Source organism: Lipophrys pholis (assembly GCF_963383615.2).
Source record: "Lipophrys pholis genome assembly, chromosome: 4".
NCBI lineage: Eukaryota > Metazoa > Chordata > Actinopteri > Blenniiformes > Blenniidae > Lipophrys > Lipophrys pholis.
In genome coordinates, this window is record NC_137637.1 from 24,100,921 (window position 1) to 24,127,812 (window position 26,892).

The 26,892-nt window shown below is 40.9% G+C and overlaps 1 protein-coding gene across 5 annotated transcripts in view; it reads left to right on the top strand.

Annotated features, from left to right (window-relative positions):
* cadpsb (Ca2+-dependent activator protein for secretion b) overlaps positions 1 to 26,892 on the top strand; it is a 68,805-nt gene that overhangs the window by 23,297 nt on the left and 18,616 nt on the right. Inside the window, exons 4-18 of one of the 5 annotated variants that reach the window (XM_080462099.1) lie at positions 5,708 to 5,788; positions 6,021 to 6,254; positions 7,949 to 8,070; positions 11,734 to 11,845; positions 13,082 to 13,221; positions 13,627 to 13,693; positions 13,989 to 14,097; positions 15,586 to 15,798; positions 21,530 to 21,666; positions 22,752 to 22,939; positions 23,717 to 23,818; positions 23,918 to 23,981; positions 24,082 to 24,205; positions 25,576 to 25,644; positions 26,510 to 26,542. In XM_080462099.1, coding sequence (XP_080318225.1) covers positions 5,708 to 5,788; positions 6,021 to 6,254; positions 7,949 to 8,070; positions 11,734 to 11,845; positions 13,082 to 13,221; positions 13,627 to 13,693; positions 13,989 to 14,097; positions 15,586 to 15,798; positions 21,530 to 21,666; positions 22,752 to 22,939; positions 23,717 to 23,818; positions 23,918 to 23,981; positions 24,082 to 24,205; positions 25,576 to 25,644; positions 26,510 to 26,542 — 1,795 coding nt within the window. Of the gene's footprint in view, positions 1 to 5,707; positions 5,789 to 6,020; positions 6,255 to 7,948; positions 8,071 to 11,733; positions 11,846 to 13,081; positions 13,222 to 13,626; positions 13,694 to 13,988; positions 14,098 to 15,585; positions 15,799 to 21,529; positions 21,667 to 22,751; positions 22,940 to 23,716; positions 23,819 to 23,917; positions 23,982 to 24,081; positions 24,242 to 25,575; positions 25,645 to 26,509; positions 26,543 to 26,892 lie in introns of all 5 variants that reach the window. The other 4 variants (XM_080462096.1, XM_080462095.1, XM_080462097.1 and 1 more) reach the window with 4 other exon arrangements.

Genomic DNA, 26,892 nt, shown 5'->3' on the forward strand with positions numbered 1-26,892 from the left:
CTTATGATATTTCCTCGCATAGGAGTCACCGAACGGCACATCCGTACTGAGTGCCACTGTGTTTCCAATGCAGACATTCTGCTGCTGCTGGTGGCGGAGTCTGATTATGTGCTCTACTAAACAGGAACTCTAGGTTATGTAGAAGGGTGGCTGTTCAGTGGCCAACGTTGGTTTATGGTTCACTCTGACTGACATCAATTCATAATGCACAAGTCAGGGAATTGAATTAATTACAGATAGGTTTCTCTGTTATTTAAACAAAAGACAAAGCTTTACTATTGATTACACAACTCGGTTGTCCATTGTTCCTGCAGTCGTGCAGCCTGTTCCTGTGTTTTTCTTTTTCTTTTCCTTTGTATGTTACTTACTACAGCCCTCCCCTCCTGCTAATGGCAGCTGCACTGTGGCTTTAGCTCATTCTCTCTTAAAAAGGATTGCTGGAAGGGGCAGAGAATCAATATAGTGATGCTTGAAAGACAAGGGCTGTTAATGTAATAGGAGTGGGTGAAATACCATGAGGCAGAGAGAGGTCAGCTGTAGCACGTGTCCCATCAGCAGGAGACTGGATGAGTTTTAAGCACTGGATCACAAATCAGGTGCTGGATTTGGAGAAAACCTGCTGCTGTGTGGTTAATATTTTTCTACACAGTGATAAAATCAAAATTTAGATATGCTGCAGTGCCCTTCTCATTTGGTCACCAGATATTTCTGATATCATTCCTCCATCGAAGCAGTTTCTCAGGCTCCTCGCATACCGTCATTTGGACAAACTCATCCAGATCATTATCACTGATACTGAATGCGCAAAGCAACTCTACCAAGTTTTAAGATAGTTTGCAAACTCTTTTGTTATTGTGGAGAAAGAAAATATGAATCAACGGATAACACCTACAGCCATAGAAATAATAGCAATATAAACTGATATACAGTACCTATTGGGACCAAGGTTATGAGCAATATACCTGAAATATGTGACTGTAATGATCAAAGCACTCAGTCACCCAACCAACTCTTGTGTGCTTTTTAAAAAAACAAATTCTTTATGTTTCACATGAATATTGATTAAGGAAGTGGTATAATTTAATAGTCCCATAGAATACTCCTGCTGGGCATGTCATTCAACACTCATTTCCATCAAGTGTGTGTTTGGTAAAAGTCTGAATCAACCAAAATAATAATAATTTAGCTTTTATTGCTTAGCAAGTATTATATGCCAGATCTTTACATTTCATTAATATTTATACTGAAAATCTCTCCTAACATCCACCCATCCAGCCATACATTTATCCATCCATCCATCCATCCACAAAATACATAAATGAATATTGGATCAAAATACACATCACTTAATACACATGGTGCAGATGGATTTGCAATAAAACTGCACCTTAATAATGACACCAGGAGAAGAGCTATTACCTGGCTGAACAGTGTGTGAAATGCTTGTGACCTTTCAATTCAAGCTAATAGCCTTCAATTTGAATGAAACACGAAGAAACCTCAATACTTAGCTTTTTGTCAAAGACTAAAAATAAAATGGGGCTTCATTGTGATATGTGAAACTTGAAGAATGGCTATGGAAATTTGCCGGCAGTTCACCATTAAGGCAGTAATCGTTTCTTTTCTAATTACCCTCCAACATTTGCTGCAGCTTTTTGGTTAAGCATTTAAATTCCTGCTTTTTTCAGTTTGCACTCATAAGGAAATGGAATTAAAAAATTTACACAAAGGTAATGCAAATTATCTGTACATTGAAATAGAAAATTGTTTAATTTTGGCCCTCAGAAAGGCACGTTCTGAGCTATTCATCTAAATGTCTTCACCCCTTTTCTATAGTCATCATGTGACTCCAAAGCATACTGTAATCAACAATAAGAGCAACATTTCTTCTAGGGAAAAAAAAATGCCTTTAAACACAAACTTTAAAAGGTACTTATTTGTACATCTGACTTTTAATTTTTTTTTTATCGCTTCCTGTACAAAACAGGAAACACTCAAATGCAGGCACCGTCATATTCCTCCTACCTGTTTTAAAAAGTGTAAAACTCAAGGTTTTTACAACAAAACATCTGACTGTGACGAGTTCGCTTTCACTTTCCACTATGGACTGGTACTGCACCGCTGCGTGGAAAGGTTTGTGACTCCCCAGGTGCAACTGTGCTGCAGCTACGTCTCAATTATTCTACAGAGCCAAATAGAGGAAATGGTGCTGACCGGTGAGTCACAACATCACATTTGACAAGAATGAGACGTTTTGGCTGAAGAAATGAAGCATACAGAGAGCAAGAAATAGACATCAGCCACCTCCACAATTTCCTTGTGTCAGCTAATATAAAACTCTCATTCATTATTGATGTAGAAGAGCCATGGATGTCTCCGCTTTTCATGACTCCAGGGCAAAATTTAGGCTCGCATGTCAGATAATTCATTTTTTTTTTTTTAAATGCCTGAAGCTAACCTTGTCCAATACATTTAGTTTTCAAATATTTGACAGGAATTACATGACTGGTTGCTTCCATGTGCTAAGACCTATTATGAATGGCACAGTCGATTCAATTCACAAGAGCTTTCTTTTATTGTCCCTTCACGTTGGCCCCTACTGAGATATATGAATGCGAACTCTGCTGATTGAAATAATCAAGAAAAAGAAAAATTGAAAACAGTTGACGCTGGCCTGTGGTCCATTCATGGTCTCTGCAGGGATTTCAAATGGTTCCGGTGAGGGACTGATGAATTTCCGTTTGATTTTCTTCTATTCATATGTGATCCCACTCTGTGCTTCTCTGATTGCAGCGGGTAAGAACAAACTGGAGCCCTAATTGCCTCTTTTATGTGCTGCTATACCATTTGTCATAATTTCTGGTCTGTATGAGCACCTTTTGGACTGCACGGTTGAATTTCATTCAAGCTGGAGCCACTGATTGTCAATTTGGTCGAACTCAGATGTCTGTTACTCAACGTTTGGCTGCCAATAGACAGGAACAGAAGTCTTTGAAATGTCACTTGCAAGCCCCAAAATGTTTCAGTTCTACACAAATGTTGATATATAAAAGTCACACTAAATTCCCATCATTTTAATGAAAAGGATATTCCTGATTCATTTAAATTACTTAAAGAAGAATCGTACTTTATTGATAACCTTGGGGAAGTTTCTTCACCGAATTGACCCATCGGTAGGCAGCCAGACAGCGCAGCGCTCGAGGGAAGCAGGTGGGGGCTGAGGGTCTTGCTCAGGGACCTCCAGTGCATGTTTTTGATCTGAGGGGGAAACCTGGAGGAAACCCAAGCACACACGTGGAGAACATGCAAACTCCCCACAGTAAGATCCTGGGCTGTATTTGAAGCCAAGACCTTCTTGCTGTGAGGCGAGAGCACTAACCACTTCATACGGTAAAATGTTACACATGTAAAAAGATAGATGCAAAACTAAGTTGTAATCGTGGTGAAATAGTCAGATTTAAAATTTCATACACTTGGTTGATAAAAAGAACCGCATACACACTAATGAAAAATAATGTCAATCTGTCCAATAATCATTTCTGCCTATTTGTGACTCTCCTAGTTTGAAGCCTGGATAAAAGCATCTGTTTGAGAAAGGTTGTTTGTTCATGTACATTCCTGCTTCAGGTTTTCCGTCACCACATCTGCACATGAAACAGATATTGCTCTGGACACAAAATGTATTGTTTCAGTGGGGCGTTTAATAATTTGGCTTAATTGAATTCAATCATCAAATTTTGCAGATCATTCAGTATATGAATGTGAAATTATAAGCCCATGAGCAGTCATATTTTTTTTGCTCCGTCTATACCAATGGTTCCAAAAGCTCTCTGAGACATGTTTTTAACTCTGAATTTCAGAAGGGTGAGTGAAGGATAAAAAGTTAAAGTGCAGCCTGACTTTGGTCATTCACATTACAACAACTTGACTGACCAAGGGTTACACCACCCGGCTGACTAAAAAAAAAACCTTTAATTCAAAGCCCTGAAAGGCAAACTGTAATTAGACCAGTGCACATAAACATGTTGTGCTGTATTTAGCTGTCAACATCAAACACAGTGTCCTGCCTGTGTTCACCACAAACGCAAACTGTTTGTCATGGAAGGTTTCATTATGTTTAAATTAGCCTTTTTGTCTTGTTAAGAGGTTATCAAGCTTTTGATTATTTTTCTGTTATCAACTTTTCACACGGGATGACAATAAGAAAAAAAATACAAATACAAATATCTTGATAATATTATAGGTCATTTACCAAGAGAAACTGAGCTCTTTCAATAATTAACAAGCACATAAATAAGTGATTTATGCTCTTGAATCTTTTGCGCGGCTGCAGGGAGGAAAGGAGGCGATACACTGAATATGAAGACAGGAAACTATTGAGTTACTCATGTGTGGACTAATTACTTTTGTGATGAAAGGCTAATTTCTCCCATCTAAATTTAGACTTTTCTTCATCTTGTTCTCGGGCCAGCAGCTGCAGCTGAAACTGTGAATGAGATAACGGAGACGCTGCCCTCATCGCCGTTATGCTGTTATTTATTCATGACAGTTGACAGAGCTCCAAAACACAAAACTACAGTCTGCATGGCAATTTTCTGTGCAATATTATGAGGGTCACAAAGTCACATCCTTGCAGCTTTTCGCCTTTAAGAGTTGTCAGGTTGCAAGTTTTCATTTATGTGATTCTAGTTTGACTTTAATCCAAGTCTCAAATCTACAGTGTGGCGTCACGATTGCCATGAAAAAGGAGACTCCACTGACTGTACACTGAGGCCCGGGGGAAACACAACTTCAAAGCATTTAATGACCTATGGCAGTAAATCCCATAGAAACCTCAGAAAATCAGTCAACTACTGTTGTGACATGAACTCTAGATATGAAGTCTGTAAAAATGAGAGGAAAAGTATGTGTATCATGCATGTGTGTTTGAGAGAGGGAGTGATTAGGACACAGACAGGCCACTCGGTCAACCTTAATGTGATTATCATGTGATCTCCGCATATAACATACTAACACATGAGAGTCCACATTTACTTGCTTGTAGTCCTTTGTGTCATCACAGGTGTATAGCTGTGTATCTTTGTGTGCCACTTCCACCAACAGTGAATTGGCTGGATTTCATCAAAGTGATGCCAGGGTGTGTCCCGCCCTTGTGTATCGCCTGTGTGTGCACGGGCACGCTCGATGGAAGTGCTCATGTGTGAATCAGGCCAATATGGGACCTCATCCTAAAAACACTACTGTGTGTGTGTGTGTGTGTGTGTGTGTGTGTGTGTGTGTGTGTGTGTGTGTGTGTGTGTGTGTGTGTGTGTGTGTGTGTGTGTGTGTGTGTGTGTGTGTGTGTGTTTAGATAACAGTGCACAGACATGAAACATGACACAACTTAAAATGAAGTACTGGAAATATTTAAACGTGATTGAGGACCAAAATCATGAAGCATAAGAAGAACGGGGTAAAAATGACATTAGACTACATAAAACAACAGAACACAACAGACCATGAGGGAATCAGACATTTTTGGAAACACTTTCATCGTGAAGACACATAATGAGGCAAAATACTAAACAAAACACCGGGGCTGTGACACTGTCTTTGTACAACCTCAAGATGCATCAAAGGATGCTGTATGAAAATACTGACCTTTGTATTATTAACAATAGTAAAGAATTTGATATACATGACCCTCTCTCCTCTTTCTTATCAATAGCTGGACAACCTGGACGAGCAAGCTGCACAGATCAGACGAGAGCTGGACGGACGTCTTCAGATGGCAGACCAGATTGCCCGGGTGAGTCAGACTCTGTGGGGGGAGTTCGGTTAATATGTCACGAATATGGTGCAACTTGTATAAACACCACAGTGTTAAAGAAAATGATGGGGGGAAAAAAGGTGGGGTTTGTTTTGGTTTTTTTACAAACTTAATTAAAAAAAAAAAAAAAAAAAAAAAAAAAAATCATGTTCTGAGTGTGGTTGTTTGCTGAGTCTTTTCTGTGTTTCTTTTTTTTTTTTTTTTTCACCAGGGTGGTAAGTTCCCCAAATTTGTGTCTAAAGAGATGGAGGCCATGTACATCGAGGAACTGAAGTCTTCAGTAAATCAGCTGATGGCCAATCTGGAGAGCATGCCCGTGTCCAAGGGTGGGGAGTTCAAACTCCAGAAGCTGAAACGGGGACACAACACCTCCATCATCGACATGGGGCAGGAGGACGAGAACACGCTGTCCAAGTCCGACGTGGTCCTGTCTTTCACTCTGGAGGTAAAACGGCTTTGATTGTGCGTTGGGGATGATTGTCACGGTGCAGAATGAAGCCAGTAACCACCGCTCGGATGAGAATGTGAGATGAAAGCTGATACAAACGTCAACATCCGAACAGACTAAAACTGTTGCACGCCACTGTATCTTTTTCATCTTTAACTGTGATTCCAACATCTTTTTTTCCAATGTCTGCAAGTAAACCTGTATGAAGCATAACTTCTAAATCCGATTTGTTGTTGACATCTTGTCTGCTCCAAGACTAAGTATAGAAGCAGACAGCAGACCCGTTCGGGGGGTTGAACAGACGCCATGTGAAGAAGAGACTGACACACGCATGCATCTACACGCGCTCACACACACACACACACACACACACACACACACACACACACACACACACACGCACACGCACACGCACGCACGCACGCACAAAAACCTTTTACCTGCTCCTTAACGGGAAATGTGAGTCATCTTGTTATCAGCTTGTCTGAGATGAGCTATCACCAGAGAACTGGGAGCAATCGCACCTCTCTGCTCATGATGTGGTGCTATTTCTGATACAGAAAGCACATAATGTGCAAAGACGATGACCCTGTTTTTTCCTTGTTTGTTCACACAGAAGTGGGCATACCAATACAAAGGCTGAAAGCTGATTTTATTCTCGCAATGACAAAAAAAAGGGTACATATTTAGGTGACAATTGTTTTAAGTATTGTTTTATTTTTAGTGAGATTTCTAAGGTTTGGGGTAGTGAAGCAGCTTCATCAGCAACAAACAAATAGCATCACAGGCCACAAGCATTCTTCCTCAGAAATGTTGATTTGGGGCAAAAAAAAAAGAAGAAATATCACAGTTACGAAGGATTTAGTGAGAGCTTAAACTGTTATTAATTTATCTAAAACAACATTTTTAGAATTGAATGTAATGGTAATTAGATGAAGGCCAATTCTAATGACCCCCAAATTTTTTACTCTTTGGTTGGAAATTCCATGATAAATCCTTCTATTGAAATATAATGTTTCGCTCACTTAATAACCACTGCCATTCTGTATGTAGGCAATTATGCTGCTGTTAGTTGGTGGAGATAAGCAATGTGATAACGAAACCATTGGGATGTTGAACATGTTGATCAATCTGCCCTCCCCCAACCATTGGTATCCCTGAGTAGCTGTCAGCTGTGCTTTGCGGTGATTGGTGATGAGGGAAAGAAGACGATGCTCACACAGCAACAGACACTGACCCCAGTATAAAAAAAAGAAAAGAAAAAAACTGTTAGGATGCAAACCAAATATTTCCTTTTAGAAGGTTTTTTTTCCCTCTACATGAAGTTTGAAGCAACATAAACACCAATTACTCATATAGTTTCATTTTGTCAGCATACATTCCTTTCTTTGTTTGCGCTACCATGAATCCACAATGTGGGAGTGTTTTGGGTGAAAATTTGATGCGGTTGAAACGTTTCAGTGATGGAAAATCGTACAATACAAGTGTAATAGCTAATGTTTTCTAGAAATTCAACTGAAGTCTATATTTTAGTACAGTGGACTTACTGATTGTAGAATGTCCAAAATAGCTTCCACTGGGCAGATTTTCTGCCTGCTTTTCTGTCGTTGACCTTTGTTGCGCTCTAACCTCTTTGCGGCGGTGACTCACTTATCTCCTCCACTCTTGACTGAGGTGTCTGTGCTTCCCAGGTGGTGATCATGGAAGTGCAGGGGCTGAAATCCCTGGCTCCAAACAGGATTGTTTACTGCACCATGGAGGTGGAGGGAGGCGAGAAGCTCCAGACTGACCAAGCGGAGGCATCCAAGCCAACGTAAGAGTCTCGGCATGCATGTGCGCACATGCGTGCTCATGCAGTTGTCTCCTGCTCATTTCTGTGTGCTCGAATCACAATGTCAGCAGTGGAACCCTTTTCAGAAAGCAAAAGCCACGGAGTTTGTGAGAGCTTGAAAACAAATCGTTTCAAGGAAGATAAACCTTAACAGTTGGTGGTGACAACCAGAACAAAAGAATAGCTGCTTCATTTAGGTTCGTCGTTGTATAATTAGGTTCATGCAAGAGTAAGATCAAATTTAGAGTAACACTCATTCGCTTTAAAACTGGAAAAATCATTAGCGTAGAAACTACATTTTGAACGTCCTGTTAGCGCTTGAACTCGGATCTCAGTTGCGTGGAGCTTTTCCAGTCCTCCTGTTTGCTTTCTCTGATTCCTCATTCCCTGTTGAGGCACTTTGTATCCGAACGACTGCATTTAAAAGAGCTAAGTTGAGCTAAACTTGTATTAAGTCTATTATTTGGCCCAAAGCAGCAGAATCCAATTTGGTCTTATTGACTTTCCAAAAATATACTCATCTTTATAAAGCTCCAACAAAAATATCACTCTTGTTTTTATCTTGCTTGAGTCATTGATGATTTAATTGCTGCATCATCAAAACATTTGTACTTTTTTCTATAATCACACAAGATAGTTTGTAGATTTATTTTTTTCCCTTCAAAAGTCTTAATGGTTTGTATTTATCCTAAATTACTGAAATACGTCGCTTGTTACACCGGAGCCTGTTCATGACAAAGACCGTCTCTCTGTGAAGACAAATGTACCATCTGCTAAATATACCAAACCCTTTTTCATTTAATTAAAACTATTACACAGGATGAAATACAAGAGAAATGACCATGAAACATTCATGCAAATTTTAGCTATTTTAAGGTCCAAATGTCCTCCTCTGATCTCCTTAATTCAAATGCCATTTTATGAAGAGAGTATGAGAGAGATGGAAGGACATGAATGAGCGAGAGGATTAGAGGAGAACAAGGCGAGGGTAGTGTGTGTGCGTGCATTCGTGTTGGTGAGCGTGTGCGTGTTTGCTGTAGGGACATTCATCTTGTCGTGCAGTCTCACTGTGGGGACGGGTAAACAAAAATCAATAAATGTTATGGCAAAGATGTGGTTTAAGGGACAGGTTTAGGTTATGGCCAGGATTAAGTTAAGTCTGTGGGAAATTACTCTAATGTCCTCTGAAGGGAAGGAAACATGACTGCCTGTGCGTGCATGGTCATGTACAGTATACTCACTCACACACACACACACACACACACACACACACACACACACACACACACACACACACACACACACACACACACACACACACACACACACACACACACACACACACACACACACACACACACACACACACACACACACACACACACAAGCAAAGCAAGGACGATAAACGTATTAACGTACTGACTGCTGCGTGTCATTTGCATACAGTAATTGGACGTGTTCAGCAGCTGTGTGCCCAGACTGACATTCAGCCCACAATTGGGATTTTACATTTAACTTTGATGAACTGATTAGGAGGTTGACATAGTCCACATTATTTTCCTGTAATTCGACTGTTTATTGTTTTGTTTGACTCACTTGTGTGCACGCAGGCTTTTATGCGTTTTGCAGAAAGTGCTGCAGGAGTAGCGCAGCACTGTCACGTCCAATAATAGACCTTAGATTGAGGCACAAGGTCACCTTCATGCCAGCACAATGGTCCCATTTGAAATCAACACAGCTCTCCGCTGACTCCTCACTGTCCGTCAACAGCTTCTGTTCATGCTGGAGCTGCAACGTCTCTGAGTACATTAAGCAGCAATTAATTATGAATGTTCGAAATGCTTACAAGAAAAAATGCTTTCCAAGCCTGGAATCGACACTATGTGCGCCACCGCTTGGTGCAGAGTGAGAATCTAGGCACCTATATCATGTTGCTCAGGCTTCATAAAGGAACCTTAAATGTTGGCAGGCACAGATGGCAGTGAGAGGTAACGGCTCATATAGGTTGTGTAACATGATTACAGTAAACTGCGTTCTCCTTGTGTTTGTTTTTCCTTTTTTTGTTTGTTTTTTGTGAACATTTGGCTTGCAATAGGGCTGCCTAGTGAAAAAAATCCAGTCTTCAATGCTGATTTGCTGAGGAAAGATAGGCTCACATTTTCTAAAGCTTGTTGTAAATGACTCCTCCAGTAACATAAAACCGCTCTGCTGAAAGACAAATACAAAGTAGATTCAGGAAATAGAGATACTGTATTTTCAGTGGCATATTGCTTATTACATACCTACATACTAAGTTTGGTCTAAAGATCTCTCTCTCTTTTTTTTTTTTTTTTTAATATCACATTTTCAAATTTCTTTTTTAATTTTAAGCTATTCAGTCTCAGTTGGCATTTACTCTACAGGAAGCAACTGCTTTGACCGAACTGGACTAGAGTGTCCCTTCTAAAACTATTTCATTCTCTGGATATAAGAGACAAAATTAAGATAAAGTTAAGATAAAGTTAATCTAAGATCATGTAAGTCAGGGGTGCCCAGTCTTTTTCCTGGAGAGCCCTTGTCCTGCATGTTTTAGCTCTCTCCCGTCTTCAACACACCTGATTGGAAGAGACAGTGTCTCCACAATCAGGGTTAGGTACTTGGTGATGATTGAAAAATGTGTCTTTCTTTTGAGATTCAACCTCCAACTAAAGGCTTTCTTCGATTCTGGTCCTTTCTCTTTGTGCTCCGGCTCTCAACATGTTTATATTGGCTTCCTGCAGGCGCTTCACTTTCGCTTTTTGAGTATAAGTACATGCAGGCCTGCTGGATTAGAGAGGCTCTTATCTATCTCACCGTGTGAAAGTCATTTTGAATCCATTCCATGGTTTGGTGCACAAGGAACTAAACTCTACATTTCACTTCATTTGTGTTGTCTTAATAATAGATTTATCTCATTTTCTTTTAATGTATTTTTCATGCACTCCTCTCATTTTATATATTTTATTAAACTGAAGTTGTCTTTCGGCAGTTATTGGCATTCAACTACTGCCCTCTCACAAAATAGTTTTTGGCTGACAAGAGGGCTGTTTGGTTATATAAAGCTCTTGCTTTGTGCGGCTTTAAAGATGTCTAGTGTATAAATAGCAAGGATACAAATTACCAAGTGACAGCAACACAGAGGAATAAAGTGCTTATGTGTTATCTTTAGTGGTTTTATCCTGACTTTGACGAAGTGACTCTGCGTGACTCTGCAGTATTTCTGCTTCTGAAATGACTCCCAGTCACTTCTTCGTCATCGTTCATCTTTGATGAACAGATTTATATGTCTGTGTATTTGCCCATAGATGATGCACTGAGTCCTGTCCTCTCTATATTTCAATCCCAAATACCACAGCTTCAAGGCTTCCCCAAAGTAAACACAAAACAAAACAAACAATATTACTTTGATTGATGCATAACTTTCTCTTTTTGAAAACTCTTTATTCATTTAATAATTTTGGGTGATTTTCTGTGTTAAATGTTGAGAGGAAAGTGAAGTCACTTTTCCCAGAAGAGCTTTTCCTCAGACTGAACGTAGTTAGTCCTGTAAATGAAGTCATGGCAGTCGGACTGTGCCTCATCGTCATCGAAGCAAACCTCCGGAGTGTGTTTTGTTGTGTCTTTCAGCTGGGGGACCCAAGGGGACTTCACCACCACACACCCTCTTCCTGCTGTCAAGGTGAAACTGTTTACAGAGAGCACAGGCGTGCTGGCGCTGGAGGACAAAGAACTGGGCAGGGTGAATTTTATTTGAATTATTACCAACACACACACATTCTGACAGCTATGCGAATACTCTGAGGGTTTAAATATCACATAACCGCCATGCTTTATTATTTTTTACGCCATTACAACGAGATGACACACTAACCATACCTATATCATGGCTTGATGGTTTAAATTGAAGAAATGCCTGATAGCATGAGGTGTTTCAACACCCAGAAGAGACTCCCCTGCATTGGGAGTCTGCTGATATTGAGTAACGTCCCAGTAGAGCTGTACTGGACACGGCAGACTGGAAGGAGAGCCAGAGGTCAACGTCAGACCCACTGGAATGGCTCTATCTCCTGGTTGGTCTGATTGTGGCTCAGACCTGAGGGAAGACTGGGAGGTCTGGGATTTTTTGCTCTCCATGTTGATACCATGAACTCAAAAATCTGATCTCGGTGGGAAAAAAAGGAGGAAGAGGAAGGATGTATAATTTTCACATTTAATTCTGTTTTAGCAAGTTAATCATGCTTGTAAAATGAGAAAATCGGTGGCACGCACATAAACTCAACTCTATTCTCACTGTTTTATTTTTTTGCTGTTGTGTTTTTTTTGGAGCACTTTCACTTCTGGTGGGGGAGTTAGCGACACGTTTTTGCAAGCGTGTGAGCTTTCTGCAAATTATTCTCATTTCAGTACTTTCACATTGTGCTTGTGTTTGACCAGCACACTTGAATTATCTGAGCATGATGCAGAAGGAGCTCGATAAAAAAAGAAATCCTTCCACTTTCCTGACAACGTATCTCGAGTCTTTGAACACTATTTCAATCTCTAGTGCCACTGACTGAGCAGGAACAGTAATCAGACCTTTACCTTGTGTTCTTCTGTGATGTAAAAATGTGATGGGTGGGTAAGGAAGGTGGTGTTTCTGGCTTTACGTTCCAGCAGCAGCATTTCACACGTCCCTGTAGTGGCAGTGACCTTGCTTGCAACGAGGCTTCTTTCATCTCCCACTGCAGCAGACTTGGCAGGAAAGCAGGCTTCCTCAAAGCTCTTTAACTGAGCAAAGAGAGATTAGGCCTCCTCTTTGGGGAGGCAGAGCAAAGCGCTGTTCTGATTCTCCACCGTGACTAACTTTATTATTTCACACATCATCGCGAGTTCTTGCATTGACTGGTGCCGCAAGATTAGATCGAAAGATTTGCCACCTCCATACCAACGCTAATAACTCCTGATATGCATTTGTTTATTCGTCCTATGAGTGCAGGTCGTTCTCCACCCGACTCCTAACAGCCCCAAACAGTCAGAGCTCCATAAGATGACCGTGACCAAGGCTTGCCCCGATCAAGATCTGAGGATCAAACTGGCCATACGTATGGACAAACCACAGAACATGAAACACTGCGGGTAAGAGATCCACTCACATCTGAGATGCACAAGGATGTTCTTATGTGCTTTTCATTTTTTATGTCTTTCCTATAGACTTCCAACCCTCTCAACTCCTTGGCCTCATTTTTATTCACTTACCATGGAAAAATACTGTGAAGTGCACAACTCCCCCTGGTGGACGCCAGTCTGTAGTTTAGTTCTTATTCAAGGTGCCAACGTGCGAGAGGCAGCTTTAATTAGATGTACTTTATGTAACTTTAAAAAACAATTGAGCAGTTTTTCATGTTTCCTTTGCAAGCTGCATTATCTAAATAAAAATAATATCATTGTGCTTTAAGCCACGCACATTCACCGGTCAGTGCCAGTTATGACATATGCACTGCCTTTTGTCTTTGTGTTTTGTGTTGTGTCTTGTTTTAACAGGTATCTGTGGGCTTTTGGGAAGAATGTTTGGAAGCGCTGGAAGAAGCGTTTTTTTGTCCTTGTGCAGGTGGGATATTATTCAAGCACACATCTAAGCAGCATTGCCCTCTTTGTTGAACTCGGTAATGTTTTCAGTACATTTGCTTGCTCTAAGGATTATCGGACCACATTGAGTCACAGTCTGAAGCACATCTCTTAAACTCTGTGCAGTGGTGGCAATATTCACGGCCAAATGCACAGAACGAGACCATTTTATTAAATGTGTTGACTGTTACTGTTTAATTTCATTCTCAAAGACTGTAGAAAATTAGATAACGTATCGCGTTGCTCCCCTTTGAGACTGTTGTTCTTTTCTTTGGTAGGTGAGTCAGTATACGTTTGCAATGTGCAGCTACAGAGAGAAAAAGTCAGAACCGCAAGAACTTCTCCAGCTGGACGGGTATACTGTGGACTACAGTGATCCTCAGCCAGGTGAGATAACACACCCACACCCATGTTTGCCCCGGAAAAGTTTTTCGGATCAGCAATGTTAGGCAATTGTGGCTCAGTTAGTAAAACGGGTCATTTTCCGAGAGGTTGCTGGTTCAATCCCCTATGTCCTCCTGACCATGTATCAACGATTTGTGGATTAGTTTAGATACATACTTTATTCATTGAGGAATTCCGTTTCTAGCATTATCCACAAATAAAAAAAAAATCAGAATCTGAAAAAATGTTGACTTTAAAAAGGAATTCCATAAGTACTACAATTAAAATTGCAGTTGAAATGAACTCGGTGGAATTAACCATGAGTGGTGGCCCCTATGTTGCATGGTGAGAAAAACAGTAATTATTGACTTTGAGGTGTTGTTGAGCAAGCCACGAAACCTCAAATTGTTCCCAGTGATGTGCAAACACCTTTCTTGGCAGCTATCACCTTTGGTGTGCTAATGTATGAATAATTGTACACGCGAATACGTGGGACTGATTTAGAAGAATAATGTGATTGCTTTATCTGTCACACATACAGCAAAATGTACAGCAAATGTCCTCTGCATTTAACCTATTCCTGAGGAGCAGTGGGCAGCTACTGTGCAGCGCCTGGGGAGCAGTTTGAGGTCAAGGGCCTTGATCATTGAGCCACAGCAGCATCGGCAGCTTAGGATTCGAGAATGTGAAGCTCCAAACACAGGCTCACTTCTCTAACGTCTCGGCCACCATTGCCCAACCCGATAAAGTCCATCAATGATGAACTCCACTTTGCTGATGCTTTTGTTTTAAGACTATTTTGTTTTTAAAAAGCAACTCCAGTCAAGGGCCAGTCAAGGGGGAATGAAAATTCAACTGTTAAAGAAAGCAGTATATAAAACATCTTATAGAGAGTCTTGTTCTTCTGAATGATTTGGACATTGCTGTGCTCTGAAGTTATAATCTTATTGAACTGGACTCTGAGCAATTTCCATACCGCGCTCTGTGAACACCTCAGCTAAAGCAGCGACGCTGTCATCACTTCTGCTGCTTTATTAAACTACTACTCGTGCTTTGTCAAATGCCAAAAGCAGTGAATATCCTTATAAGAGTTTATTCTCTGCACAAAAATAACATGTGGTTGACAAAAATCCTGAGTTGGAATATCAAACTGATAATGTAGGTTTTCTGCATCATGTAGCTTTTCCCATTTTTATTGTTTGCAGTCAGAAGTGTATCTCAGGACCTGAACTTATCAGCTTGGGCTGTCAACAGTTTATTCCACCTTGATTGTGTTATTGTAATGAAATGTTGCTGCACAAATGCAATCTACAACTTAAATGTATACAATGTCTTTTCAAATCTTGTTTAAGAAATATAATAAAAGAAATGTAAGCTACTTTGACCTGGCAAGGGTTTATTTCAACCTGGCACTTGATGAAAACTGCAGATTCATTTGCGAACACAATTTACAAGTCTGGCAACTCGATCTTTAATGTTTCATGCTCTCAGGCTTGGATGGTGGCAGGGCGTTCTTCAACGCAGTGAAGGAAGGCGACACTGTGATCTTTGCCAGCGATGATGAGCAGGACCGCATCCTGTGGGTCCAGGCCATGTATCGCGCCACCGGCCAATCCCACAAGCCTGTTCCACCCACTCAGGTCCAGAAACTAAACTCCAAAGGGGGTGCCTCAGCCCAAATGGATGCTCCTATTTCTCAGTTCTGTAAGTAACCCGAAACATAACATGGTCACTTAAGCAAAAAAAGCAATTTTCCATTCACAAACCAGTGAAAGCTCTAACCCATAAATGTGTCACGCCATGCGCTCCACACTGCAGTCACAAAATGTGCTGGTAGAACTAACACACAAGCACGCACACACATGCATCGATCTCTCACAGATCCCTCCAGCATCTGATGGACTTCCACTCATTGTCACCACTCCCACAGTGTTTAAAGGTGCAATTCCATGCTATTCCATCAGTCTGTTCACAAGGAACAATCAACCATTAAACAAAAAAAGCCCCTATCACGCAGAGGCAGAATATGGTGTGCAAAGTTTGGATAAAAATGAAATAGGTCACCACACATAAGATTCAAACATTCAAGCCTGTTGGGGTTGAATTCAGACTGACAGTGCCAGGGTGTGCTGCTTTTGTCCTGCTTTAATCCAATTGTAGCTCTCGAGTGCAGCTGTAAAGGCAGCTGTAGTTCTGAGATAGTTTCTCAGATGGTTCTCTTGTCACTGGATGACCGCCACGACAGATGTGTCTAAAGTTTTAACCAATCTGTCATTGTACTTGCACCTCTAAGCAGTCCACAGGTCAGGTAGCAAAGTGAAGGTAAGACTGTCTACAGTAGTGTGGCATCTGTACCAACTTCTGTTGTAACTGTCTCTTGTGTCCCCCTCATTTATGAAGAGAAGAATATATAGAGATATAGATATTGAGATGATTTGAACCCAATCTAATTGTCTTTTTGATGAAAACTAGCCCAGAACTTTAAAATATTGTGCCATTACACTTGACAGTGATAACATAGACCCCCTCCTACTTACTGAAATGTTGCATACGGCTTGACAACTCACAATAATAGATCCTGCTATTCAGAACAAAACATTATTTTTTTGTGTGCATCTTTTGTCTGCAAAGGCTAAGAAATCTTTATTTTTCAGCTGTAATTCACAAGATTTTTTCCTTTTTTTCTTAGAAACAGAGAAGTCGGTTGTCAGTGTTTAAATCTAAATACTCCAAAAAAACCGACAGCCAGGGTTGGAAAATATCAGCAAAATTACCTGTTAAAAATCCCAGTTTCTATTCCACTCTTTGTTGAACATATCAGAAGACATGAATAGGGTCTGTTACTCAGATTCCTATCACATAAAATTCTATGTTGTTTCTCCATTGGTTTCTTTGTCCAGTATGTGATCGTTCTTGTGGTTAGTTGACTCCTCTGATGCCAGCTGTTGCCATTCAAAGCCTCCTCACAGTGGCACAGACCTCCTCCCCCTCCCTGAAACATTGTGGCACACCACGCGTACATGTTTCACCCCCTGGTGGTCTTGAATGGCACCGGGACCATAACATACACAGCCCTCCTGACTCTGCTGCAGTGGACACACCGTAAACAAAGAGTCCCATGAAGGTTCTGAACAAGTTGTCTCTTATGGTGCTCATCACACACCGTAAATGTCAGAATAAATGGGAATGGAGTCATTTGTTTGGCACTAAAGAAATCAGATCATAGAACTTATACACTGTATATGTATAATATATCGTATGAGGATGATGAATGGCCTAAAGGAGTACTCCAGTTATTTTATTAACTTTTTCAGATTGTCTATTTGATTAAGTTTGCAGAGATTTATTTTTATTTTTTCAGAATTTCGTGAGGTTAAAATCCCACATTGAGAATCAGTCGTCACCAGGATCAGAGGCTCTACTTTGTTGTTTAACCTATGTGAGATGAGGGCGGCTCCAGCAGATTGTTTTGCAGCTATTGCGCATGTATAAAAAAATTCATTGTGGTTTTAAATTAGCTGCATTGTGGCCAAATAGATCGAAGAGATGTAATGTTTTGCCTGAGAAGACACCAGTTGGACATCCCGACATCACTTTGACTAGGTTGCTATGTTACTTTTTTCAGGGAGATAAAAAATAAATCTAAGACATAACAAAAACAATAAAAGTCTAATACATTATACAACGTGTGAGTCATTTCCAGTAAAATCACTGGAGTGCACCTTGAAGGCATACTTGAATCCATTACTAAAACTATTTATAATGATATGGAAAATACACCCATAATTTCTCCAACATTACATCTACTCAACATTATCTCTATTCCCAGGACCTTCATAGTCTCTTTTCAAAATAAACTTATATTTACGCTTAAACATACCAGTTAGGGCTTTAACGTTGTTATTTGTCTTTAGCCATGTCCCCTTTTTTCCAAAGTAAGTCCTGCGTTTGATCTGCAGTTAGACAGAGTGACAGTACTTAACGTGTAGCTCTCAACTCCTTAAGTACTCGTCATTGACAGAATAAAAAGTTAAACTGCAGTGGAGTGATGAGGATCATAAAGTCTGTCTCTCCCTGCTCGCTCTCTCTCTCTCTCTCGCTCTCTCTCTCTCTCTCTCTCTCTCTCTCTCTCTCTCTCTCTCTCTCTCTCTCTCTCTCTAATATGGCTCAACATCTGTTGTTCACATATCCTCACATGTACTCACACACCACCGCTCACAAACTATCATGTTGGTATAGGTTGTTGTTTTTGAGTTGTGTTTTCTTCTTCATGCTTTGCCTGGACCCTTCTTGAGTAATGCAGCTGCTAGGTCAGGGTCTCTCGTGATTGCTCTCCTCCAGCCTTGTTGCTAGTCTTTATGTTATTCTGGTTTGTCCCTTCTTACCCTGCTGTCTTCTAGCTGGACTCAAGGGTAAGTGCTTCCCTGTAGCCGGCACAGCTCAGATAATCCCCGCTGATTATCTGACAAATGCAACGTTCTTTCTCTCTTCTTTCCTTCTTCTCCTTTTTTCACGTCTCGCTTCATGTCTTAGATATTAGTTGATACTTTTTTGTTTTGTTTTTAATTACCTCAACTTGAGGATCAAACTATACGCATCCATCCGTGCCAGTATAGGATGCATGAATTTTATTCTAAGAACTTATTATTTGGCTCCGTAATGGTTAAAGATTATATTATAGCTGTTTCTGCATAATTGCCTTCTCTCTTTTATTCCTATTGGTATCTGGACGCCTCAGAGTAAAGCAATATGATGCTCAAATTTGACATTCTAATAGAAAATATTAAATATTCCTACCCTATGTGAAAGATTTAAGATAATTGCTAATTGCTATTACTAATAATGCGACTCCCAAGAGCTGAAAACTGATTATTTTGCAGCAGTAAGATCATTCCTGGAAAATGATATCCATACATGTATTTAAATAAGGGATCATTTATGAATCATTAGTTATGACGGCAGTATGTGTCACAGTTAGTTGTCTGAATACAGTCAGTGTGTATGTCGACTATGCTTTACTTCAGAGGGCTCAATTGTTTTTAATCCTTTTTCCTTAATTCTTTCTTGACGAGAGTTGGCAAATATGTATGCGGAGTATTCTGAATGCCAAAGACAAGGAGTAGCTAATGCCGCCCCTTCTTACGATAAAATACTCCGGACCCCCCCTCTCCCCTTCCTCCTCCAGTAGATGGGCCTGTAGATAGAGGCTAGACTAGTAGTACCACACCTCCAGATAAGGAGAGACCTCATTTTGATTTCTTTTGACTGCCCTTGTTTGCCTGAATAGGAGAACACCTGTGTCATGTGTCCATACTTTTGTACAAATACAGGAGTTTTCATTCATTTCCCCCATCTCCCAGAGAATGATACAGTTCTGCCTCTGTCGGCTTCATGCTATTTACCCATGTACTTGCACCAAATTGTATTGCTACCCTATTAGAGTTCTCCGGTAGTGGTATGCCTGTTAGTGTGCTCTGTAGAGATCATGAATACACTGCAACACATTCAAGTATTGTCAACTTGCAAATGCGTAGAGAAGAGACAAAAAAAAAGAGGGAATGCCTATAAAAGACAAAATGCAAATTTGAAAATGGGTCTGCAGATGTGCATGACATTTAAAAGCTTAATGAGAAGTCACACTGTTCTCCAGCATGTGATCATTTCTAAATGTATGCAAAAAAAAAACAAACCCAAAAAACCTTGCATATTCACATTGGTGATGTTATTTCTGGTTGAAGTCTTTATAAACAACATATTGTAAGTTGTGACAATGTTCCTGCAGCATTTAATGTATTCTGGACTTAAACTGCATTTCCTCATTTGCTGTGACCGAAGGAAATCTAGCCAACTCACTGTGTCTCATAGTCCAACCCCAGGCACCCTCTGTTCACTCTTTGGATGTTTTTACTCACTATTTTAGGTCTCCTCAGCAACAAGACCTTCTTTGTAACGTGCCCCAGAGTGAATCTTGTTTTTGTTGTCATCAGTTTTCTACAAACACGTGTCTCACAACTTTTGTACTTTGTCCCACAGAGAGTTTGTCTTCCAAACCAAATCCACTTCCATCTGTCACCGTCTTTCAAATCCAGCTCCGGTCTTCTCTCTAATGTCATTTACAATCCTCTCTGTGTTTTCTTAGACCTCATATGTCAACATGTGTCCTTTTTTTTTTTTTTTTTTTAACACTATGACCTACTATATCTGTTTCGTCCCTTGACGTCTCTCACATTCGGTGTTCACAGTTTAATTGTTGTCTCACAGGTTTCCTTCTCAGATTGAAGCAAATAAAAAAAAAACAACAACACAACAACTCATAGATAAGTGTAACTCTCTGTAGGTTCCCTTTGTTAACAGATTTAGTTTATGTTTTGCTCCCACATCACACCCCTGCCCTTTTTTTTACTCTCACTAACCTGGAGGTTGACAGATGTCAGTTGTGCTCTATTCAATATCTCAGTCCTGCCCTACCAAGATCAGGCCTCCACTTCCCACACCCACCCCCCGAATCATCTTCACTCACGTCAATGTCTCCTGGACATGACACCCGTCACTCACACGGAGGACACGACTGCGCCTCTTATCTACTTTTCATCACCTTTGTCCCCATCGTTTTGTCATTTTCTGTTTGAAAGCTATCGCATTAATTACAGAGCAGCAGTGCTTTCATATGTTGTGGACTTCCTCGATGGTTCAGAGAGTGGTTCATTTCATTTGTCCCATACTCTTAAACATCAATAATATTTTTTTTCCACATCATATAATTAAAAGCTCAAAGATTATTTCAACAAAGAAAGCGTCATTGGCAAAATTTATAAAGCAAGGCAAACATTAACAGTTTCAGGATCCATCTTTGAGGAGATTTATGCAAATACTGAAGTGTTATTTTTTATAATTTTGTTTTTTGCTTCTAAGTAGCTATTTATACAAGATTTTCAAATTACTCTTTGCCACGTTTGTGTCTTTTTTACTAGCACACGTCAGGACCTGAGTGACAACAGTCGCGAATGGCAGAATCTATTGACTACATAAAGAAGAATGCGTTTAGTTCCATCTAACAGCACTTCTTCTCTAACAGAACCTTTTGGAGTCTTCAAAGCTTTGCGTCCCCAGTAAAACACGAGGGAATGTGACATACAGCGATGCATGCATGCACATACAGTTGAAGCACCCGTCCCTCTGAGCTTAGCTACAGATTAATAGAATCTCATCTACTAATGCAAAAAGAAAGAAGCTCTTTACGCTGTCCGACTCAATGCAAGTTGACAATGTAAGCTGTAAGTGTTTATAATTTGCCCTTAGACGTAGCCCAAAAAAAGCCCCCCCAAAAAATCCCCATTGTCTCTTGTGTTGTATTGAAGATTTGCTGACTGCCCGTGCCTCACTGATGTCCTCTCCTCTGAACCGTGTGCTTTTCCCTATGCCGTTGGCTGGATAGATGCTGACAGAGCTCAGAAACATGGCATGGATGAGTTTATCTCCGCTAACCCCTGTAGCTTTGACCACGCCTCGCTTTTTGAGATGGTGCAGCGGCTCACGTTGGACCACAGGCTCAATGACACCTTCTGCTGCCTGGTGAGTATTTCAGGACAGGCACGTCGGACTCAACAAGCAGAGAGATGTTGCTTTTTGTGTAAAATGTCAATTACAAAGAGAACGCAGTGATTAGACAATCCAAACAGATCTGTATAAAAACTTCAAATGTTACCTCGATTCACGTCGACGTCATTCATACCAGCTGGAGCCCATTCCAGTTGATACCGGATGAAAATATACCACCCACACATAGATTGACAAACCCAGATGTAATTTACAGTCACAGGACTCACAGGGACACAGGGAGAACATGTACACTCCACATGAAACAAACCTGGAACCAAACCCAAACCTTCTTGATTCAGCATCGATGTGCTGCTATATCAAAAGTTGAAAGTATAAAACTGAATTACATTTTAAGGATATAGCACAAGTTGAGACCAGTTTGTAGTGACATGTTGGAACTGTATGCAAAAAAAAAAAAAAAGCCAAATCTTCGTTGCTTGAAAAAGTGAATGTTTCAATTCAAACTGAGTTCCACATCTGCTTTGCTGTTTTTCTTCATATTGTGCCTCATGTTGTCAGTGGGTAAGAATTCTAGGCTGAGAACAGGTAATATTTACCGTTGAGCAATGCGGTTATTTTATCTTTGGGGCTATCAGATTGATAAGAAACTTTTCCGTGTCATTTCTGATTTGCATGTTGAGGAAATTTCCTATTTTTGTCCCCATATTGTTGTAGGTTCATGCAATTACAGCGTGCCAATGTGAGAGATAAAGCTGTGCTGTCAGGATGTCTGTTATAAAGATATTACTTGGTACAGTGTGACTGTGTCTGGCAAATTGTATCGCTAACTAACCATGTCATCATATTTGCAGTAAGTCTGTCTCCCTTTTTTATCGCTCATAGTTGGAGGGCTGAACTTTTTCTCTGGTGGCGCTCACCCAAAATATTTTGTATTCACCTTCAACATTTCATATGTTGCTTCGCCACTTCAAAAATATTCTTTGAATGCTCTGCACATCATTGCGTTCTGCTTAACGGTTCACATTCTTCACAGTGCAGTGGACATATTGTTAGCCGTCACAGTGAAGCAGCAGCCGCCGTGTGTTTGTGTTGTGCAGGGATGGTTCAGCCCGGGCCAGGTGTTTGTCTTGGATGAGTACTGTGCGAGGAACGGAGTTCGAGGGTGTCACAGACACCTTTGTTACCTGCGTGACCTCCTGGAAAGGGGCGAAAGCGGGGCTATTATTGACCCCACACTTCTTCACTACAGCTTCGCTTTCTGTGCCTCCCATGTCCATGGGAACAGGTGTGGCCTAATCCCTTCTTTTAACATGTCTGTGTTGTGTAACTGACATTCAGCCAGATAAGTTACATGTTTATGTAGCATGTCCTATTAGACAACGTGATATCAGTCTATACAGAGTAGGTGGAAGCGTCACTGAAGGGTTTAGTTCACTGGAAGCAGTCTGGAGACTTTTTGTTGTTTTGTCTGCTTAATTTCTGTCATGTTTATGTTGTTCATTTTTGACACGTTTATATTTTTCTGTTGTTTATTATGAGTTTTTTTTGTATGCCATGTTGTTAAATCGGTTGCATATTTCCTTGTTTTCTACCATTTTTCTTTTGTTTTTCTTTCCTGTCTGTCCTTTGTTGCCATAGTCTCTTACTGTCCATATTATTCATCCTCCCATGCGTCCATTAAAGTCAGAGAGGGCAACAATTACTGGGGGCCGCTGGGCTATGAGGTCCTAATATCCCCAAAGAGCTCCCAAAGCCCAGAACCTCGCACTGCCTCTAAACGAGCACGCATATTCACGTTTAGAAAGACAAAGGAATCCAAAATACCACTCATTCGAGGTCGAAAAAGGTGAGCCATTATAAGTTATTTCTATGTGTAGCATTAAAGGACACATCATAAAGCCAACATCATACACAATTTGCACTCGGTTTCTCAGGAACTGAAAGCTGTCAGCCAGTGTTTTTTCATTTTTGTTCTTGCTGGGCTGTGGTGGGAGGTTGCATAAGTTGAACGTCTGCAGGGTTTGCTCGCCCGGGTTAAAGCTGGTGGGTGTGATCCCTACAGGCCAGACGGACTGAGCACAGTGAAAGTGGACGAGAAGGAGCGCTTCGAGGACATCAAGGAGCGGTTGCGTGTGTTGTTGGAAAACCAGATTGTAAATTTCAGGTGATTGCCGGCTCTGCAACAGCAACAATACCCATAACTGACAAAACTGTCATATTACTGTTACTGATTTGACACTTTTGATTGTGTCTTCCCATGTAGATACTGTTTCCCTTTCGGTCGTCCAGAAGGTGCACTGAAGGCCACTTTATCTTTGTTGGAGAGGGTTTGTATCAACTTTTTTAAGACAGAAACATTTTTAACAACTGTGCCACGATGAAAACTTTGAGCGTACATAATTACTTGCTCTTCGACGTGGCCTGCAGGTCCTGATGAAGGACATCGTGACTCCAGTTCCTCCAGAAGAAGTTAAAGGAGTTATCCGCAAATGTCTGGAGCAGGCTGCACAACTCAACTACGAGCGGATTAAAGAATATGCTAAAATTGAAGGTAACCAGAACAACACAATGCAGCGTCACACTATGAGTGTTGCTTGGTGTTAATGTGTTAATAACAGAGTATAATGAAGAAAAACAACTTGCTTTTATACATTTTTGGATTGAAACAGTCTGTAGTTGTGTGGAGTGAAAGTGGAAAAAATGACTGACCTTTACTCACGTGTGACTTTTTCTAACTTGGAAATGAGCTTTTGTATTTGTCACTGTTAACTATTTATTACACATGGAGGTAATTTCACTTGGTATATGGTATATCTGTGTCCATATTCCAAATGATTTGTGGCATCCCAGATTTTCTGTGACAGCTTGTCAGTCACTCTCTGTCTCTCAGTCCAATAACTCTCTCCTTTGTTTCAGGCCTGCTTTAGCTCTGTGCTGTTCTGTAGGTCAAGTTGGCTTTTGTGTAGAGGTGTGTGAGTAAAAATGCATTCAAATCCAAAGCCCTGAAATCTGTTGATGTGCTGATCTCTCATTGTGCCTTGACTATTCAAGCTGTGTAGTGTATTCCGGCCTCTGATATTCTGACGGCTGGTCTGTGAGTTCAGCTTAACTCAACCTCCTCTCTGACTCCCAGCTCCCAGTCGACGTACACTCCCGCTGTCCCACCATAGCTCTTACCTCTCTGATTCCTCCAGCTGAGTCAACCCACCCGTCTTTACACCCCTACCCATGCCTTGAAATACCAGCGGCTCTCCTATCTCCTTTGTCTTTTGCTTTTGCTGAAGACCGCTATCTTTCCACTCCGTGTCCTTTCCTTCCCTGTCTGCTCTGCTTTTTCCTCCTATCTCACGGTTGTTGGCTTTGCCACAGATATCTTTGTTTGACTTTTTTTATTATGTGATTATGTGTCTTCTAACCAAAGGAATGCTGGGATTGAACACACACAAACCAGCATCAGCAACATGCATGTGCTTTGACACATAACAACATGACCTTTCTTTATTGGCATGATTACATACCAAAAAACAAACAACGTCAATGACTTAAAGACATTGTATAATGTCTTATTCTCTTCTGCTGCCTCTTTTCTTCCAGTATTCCCATGAAATGCATTGGCATGCCCTTTGAACATTGACATAGAAAACCCAGATGTTGTTTATGCCTTGAAAGAAATCCCCCAGGGTGCTAAAGATACTAAGGTATCAAACCTTACTATCTTTCCATTGCTGTGTGAATTGACATCCCCCTGTCCTTGTGAGGCGCCTGGTTCAAAATAAACCAAACATTTGACTTTAGTATGGGGCTTCCTGCCCGACAGAATGTCGTTTTCACCTGGACAGCCCCTTGTCCCATCAGCTTCTGACCTCCAGCCCTCCCACTTCTGACCCCAGCCTCTTGCATGCAACAATCCTTCTTTTATAGGGAAAAAGAGGGAAATGTTTGAGCACCCTGTCTTCTGCTTGGCGTCTCAAGTGATGGATTTAACCATCCGTGAGTACCTGCATCACCCCCCCCCCCCCCCTCCTCTTTGAGCGCTCTTTCACTTCATCACCCCTCTGCCTTTCCTCTCTCGCTCCTCTCTTCAGAGATCTTGCTCCTGACATGCTTGTTTTTATCTGTGCCTTTGTCTGTGAGAGTGAGTGGGGAGCGCACCAGTTGAGGGATCTGAGCAGTACACCATGCTGAATCAGCCGGGGTCCTTTTTTTAGCACCATCTGTTTGTGATGGACATGAATGAGCAGTCTGGTCTGTAAGCTTCTTTCTTTTGGTTGGATGCTCATCCCTTTGACTTGAATGCATTTTTATATTGCTTACATTGGTATCTCCTCCAGTCATTTGGTCTGATCATGTGTCAGTGGTGTGTTGTGCCGAACAGGTAGGCTTTTTTTTTTTTTAACCGTGCCAGCAGAGATAGTGAAGGAGCGTCTGTTCACATGCTATCGAATGGGGAACACAGGATAGGGTGTGTGGATTCAACAGCTTGACTCCAATCAACTCCAGTCACTCAGTGTGTCCTGTCTATGATCTTAGTAGCTGTTTGTGTGTCCTACCTGTTTTACGAGAGTCTAAGCGTTGTCTGTTTGTTAACAAACATCCCCTTTTTTAATTTTCAGTTTTCCACAGGCTGACGTTTCAGTGTTTCTGTTTTTACTGTGTGTCCGTGACGTTTGTCTGTTGCTTAGACACCTCCGTCCCTGGAGCTGAAACTGTCCCAGCAGATTCTTTGAAAGAGTCACATGGCGGTGAACAATAACTCTGAGCTTTATCACCCCCCTGTATTATGACAATGACCTTAGAGCCGTGCTAATTCTAAACATCTCCTCTTTATCTTTTCTCTCCCTTTTTCTCGCTGAAGTTGAGAAGGGTCAAAAGGATCAGAAGGATCCAGGTGAACTCATGTTTAGCTTGTGGCCTAGCTACAACACACACACACACACACACACACACACACACACACACACACACACACACACACACACACACACACACACACACACACACACACACACACACACACACACACACACACACACACACACACACACACACACACACACAGGCCATACCTCACACATTGTTACATATAGTAAATATATTCCATTCAACATATTTTACACACTTTTAATATACACATTATAATTCTCAAATGTCTTGGCATGTTTTAAACAAACATCTATTTTTTATAAAGTTAATATTGGGAGATTGTACTACTCTATACTGATACAGGCATACTTCAGA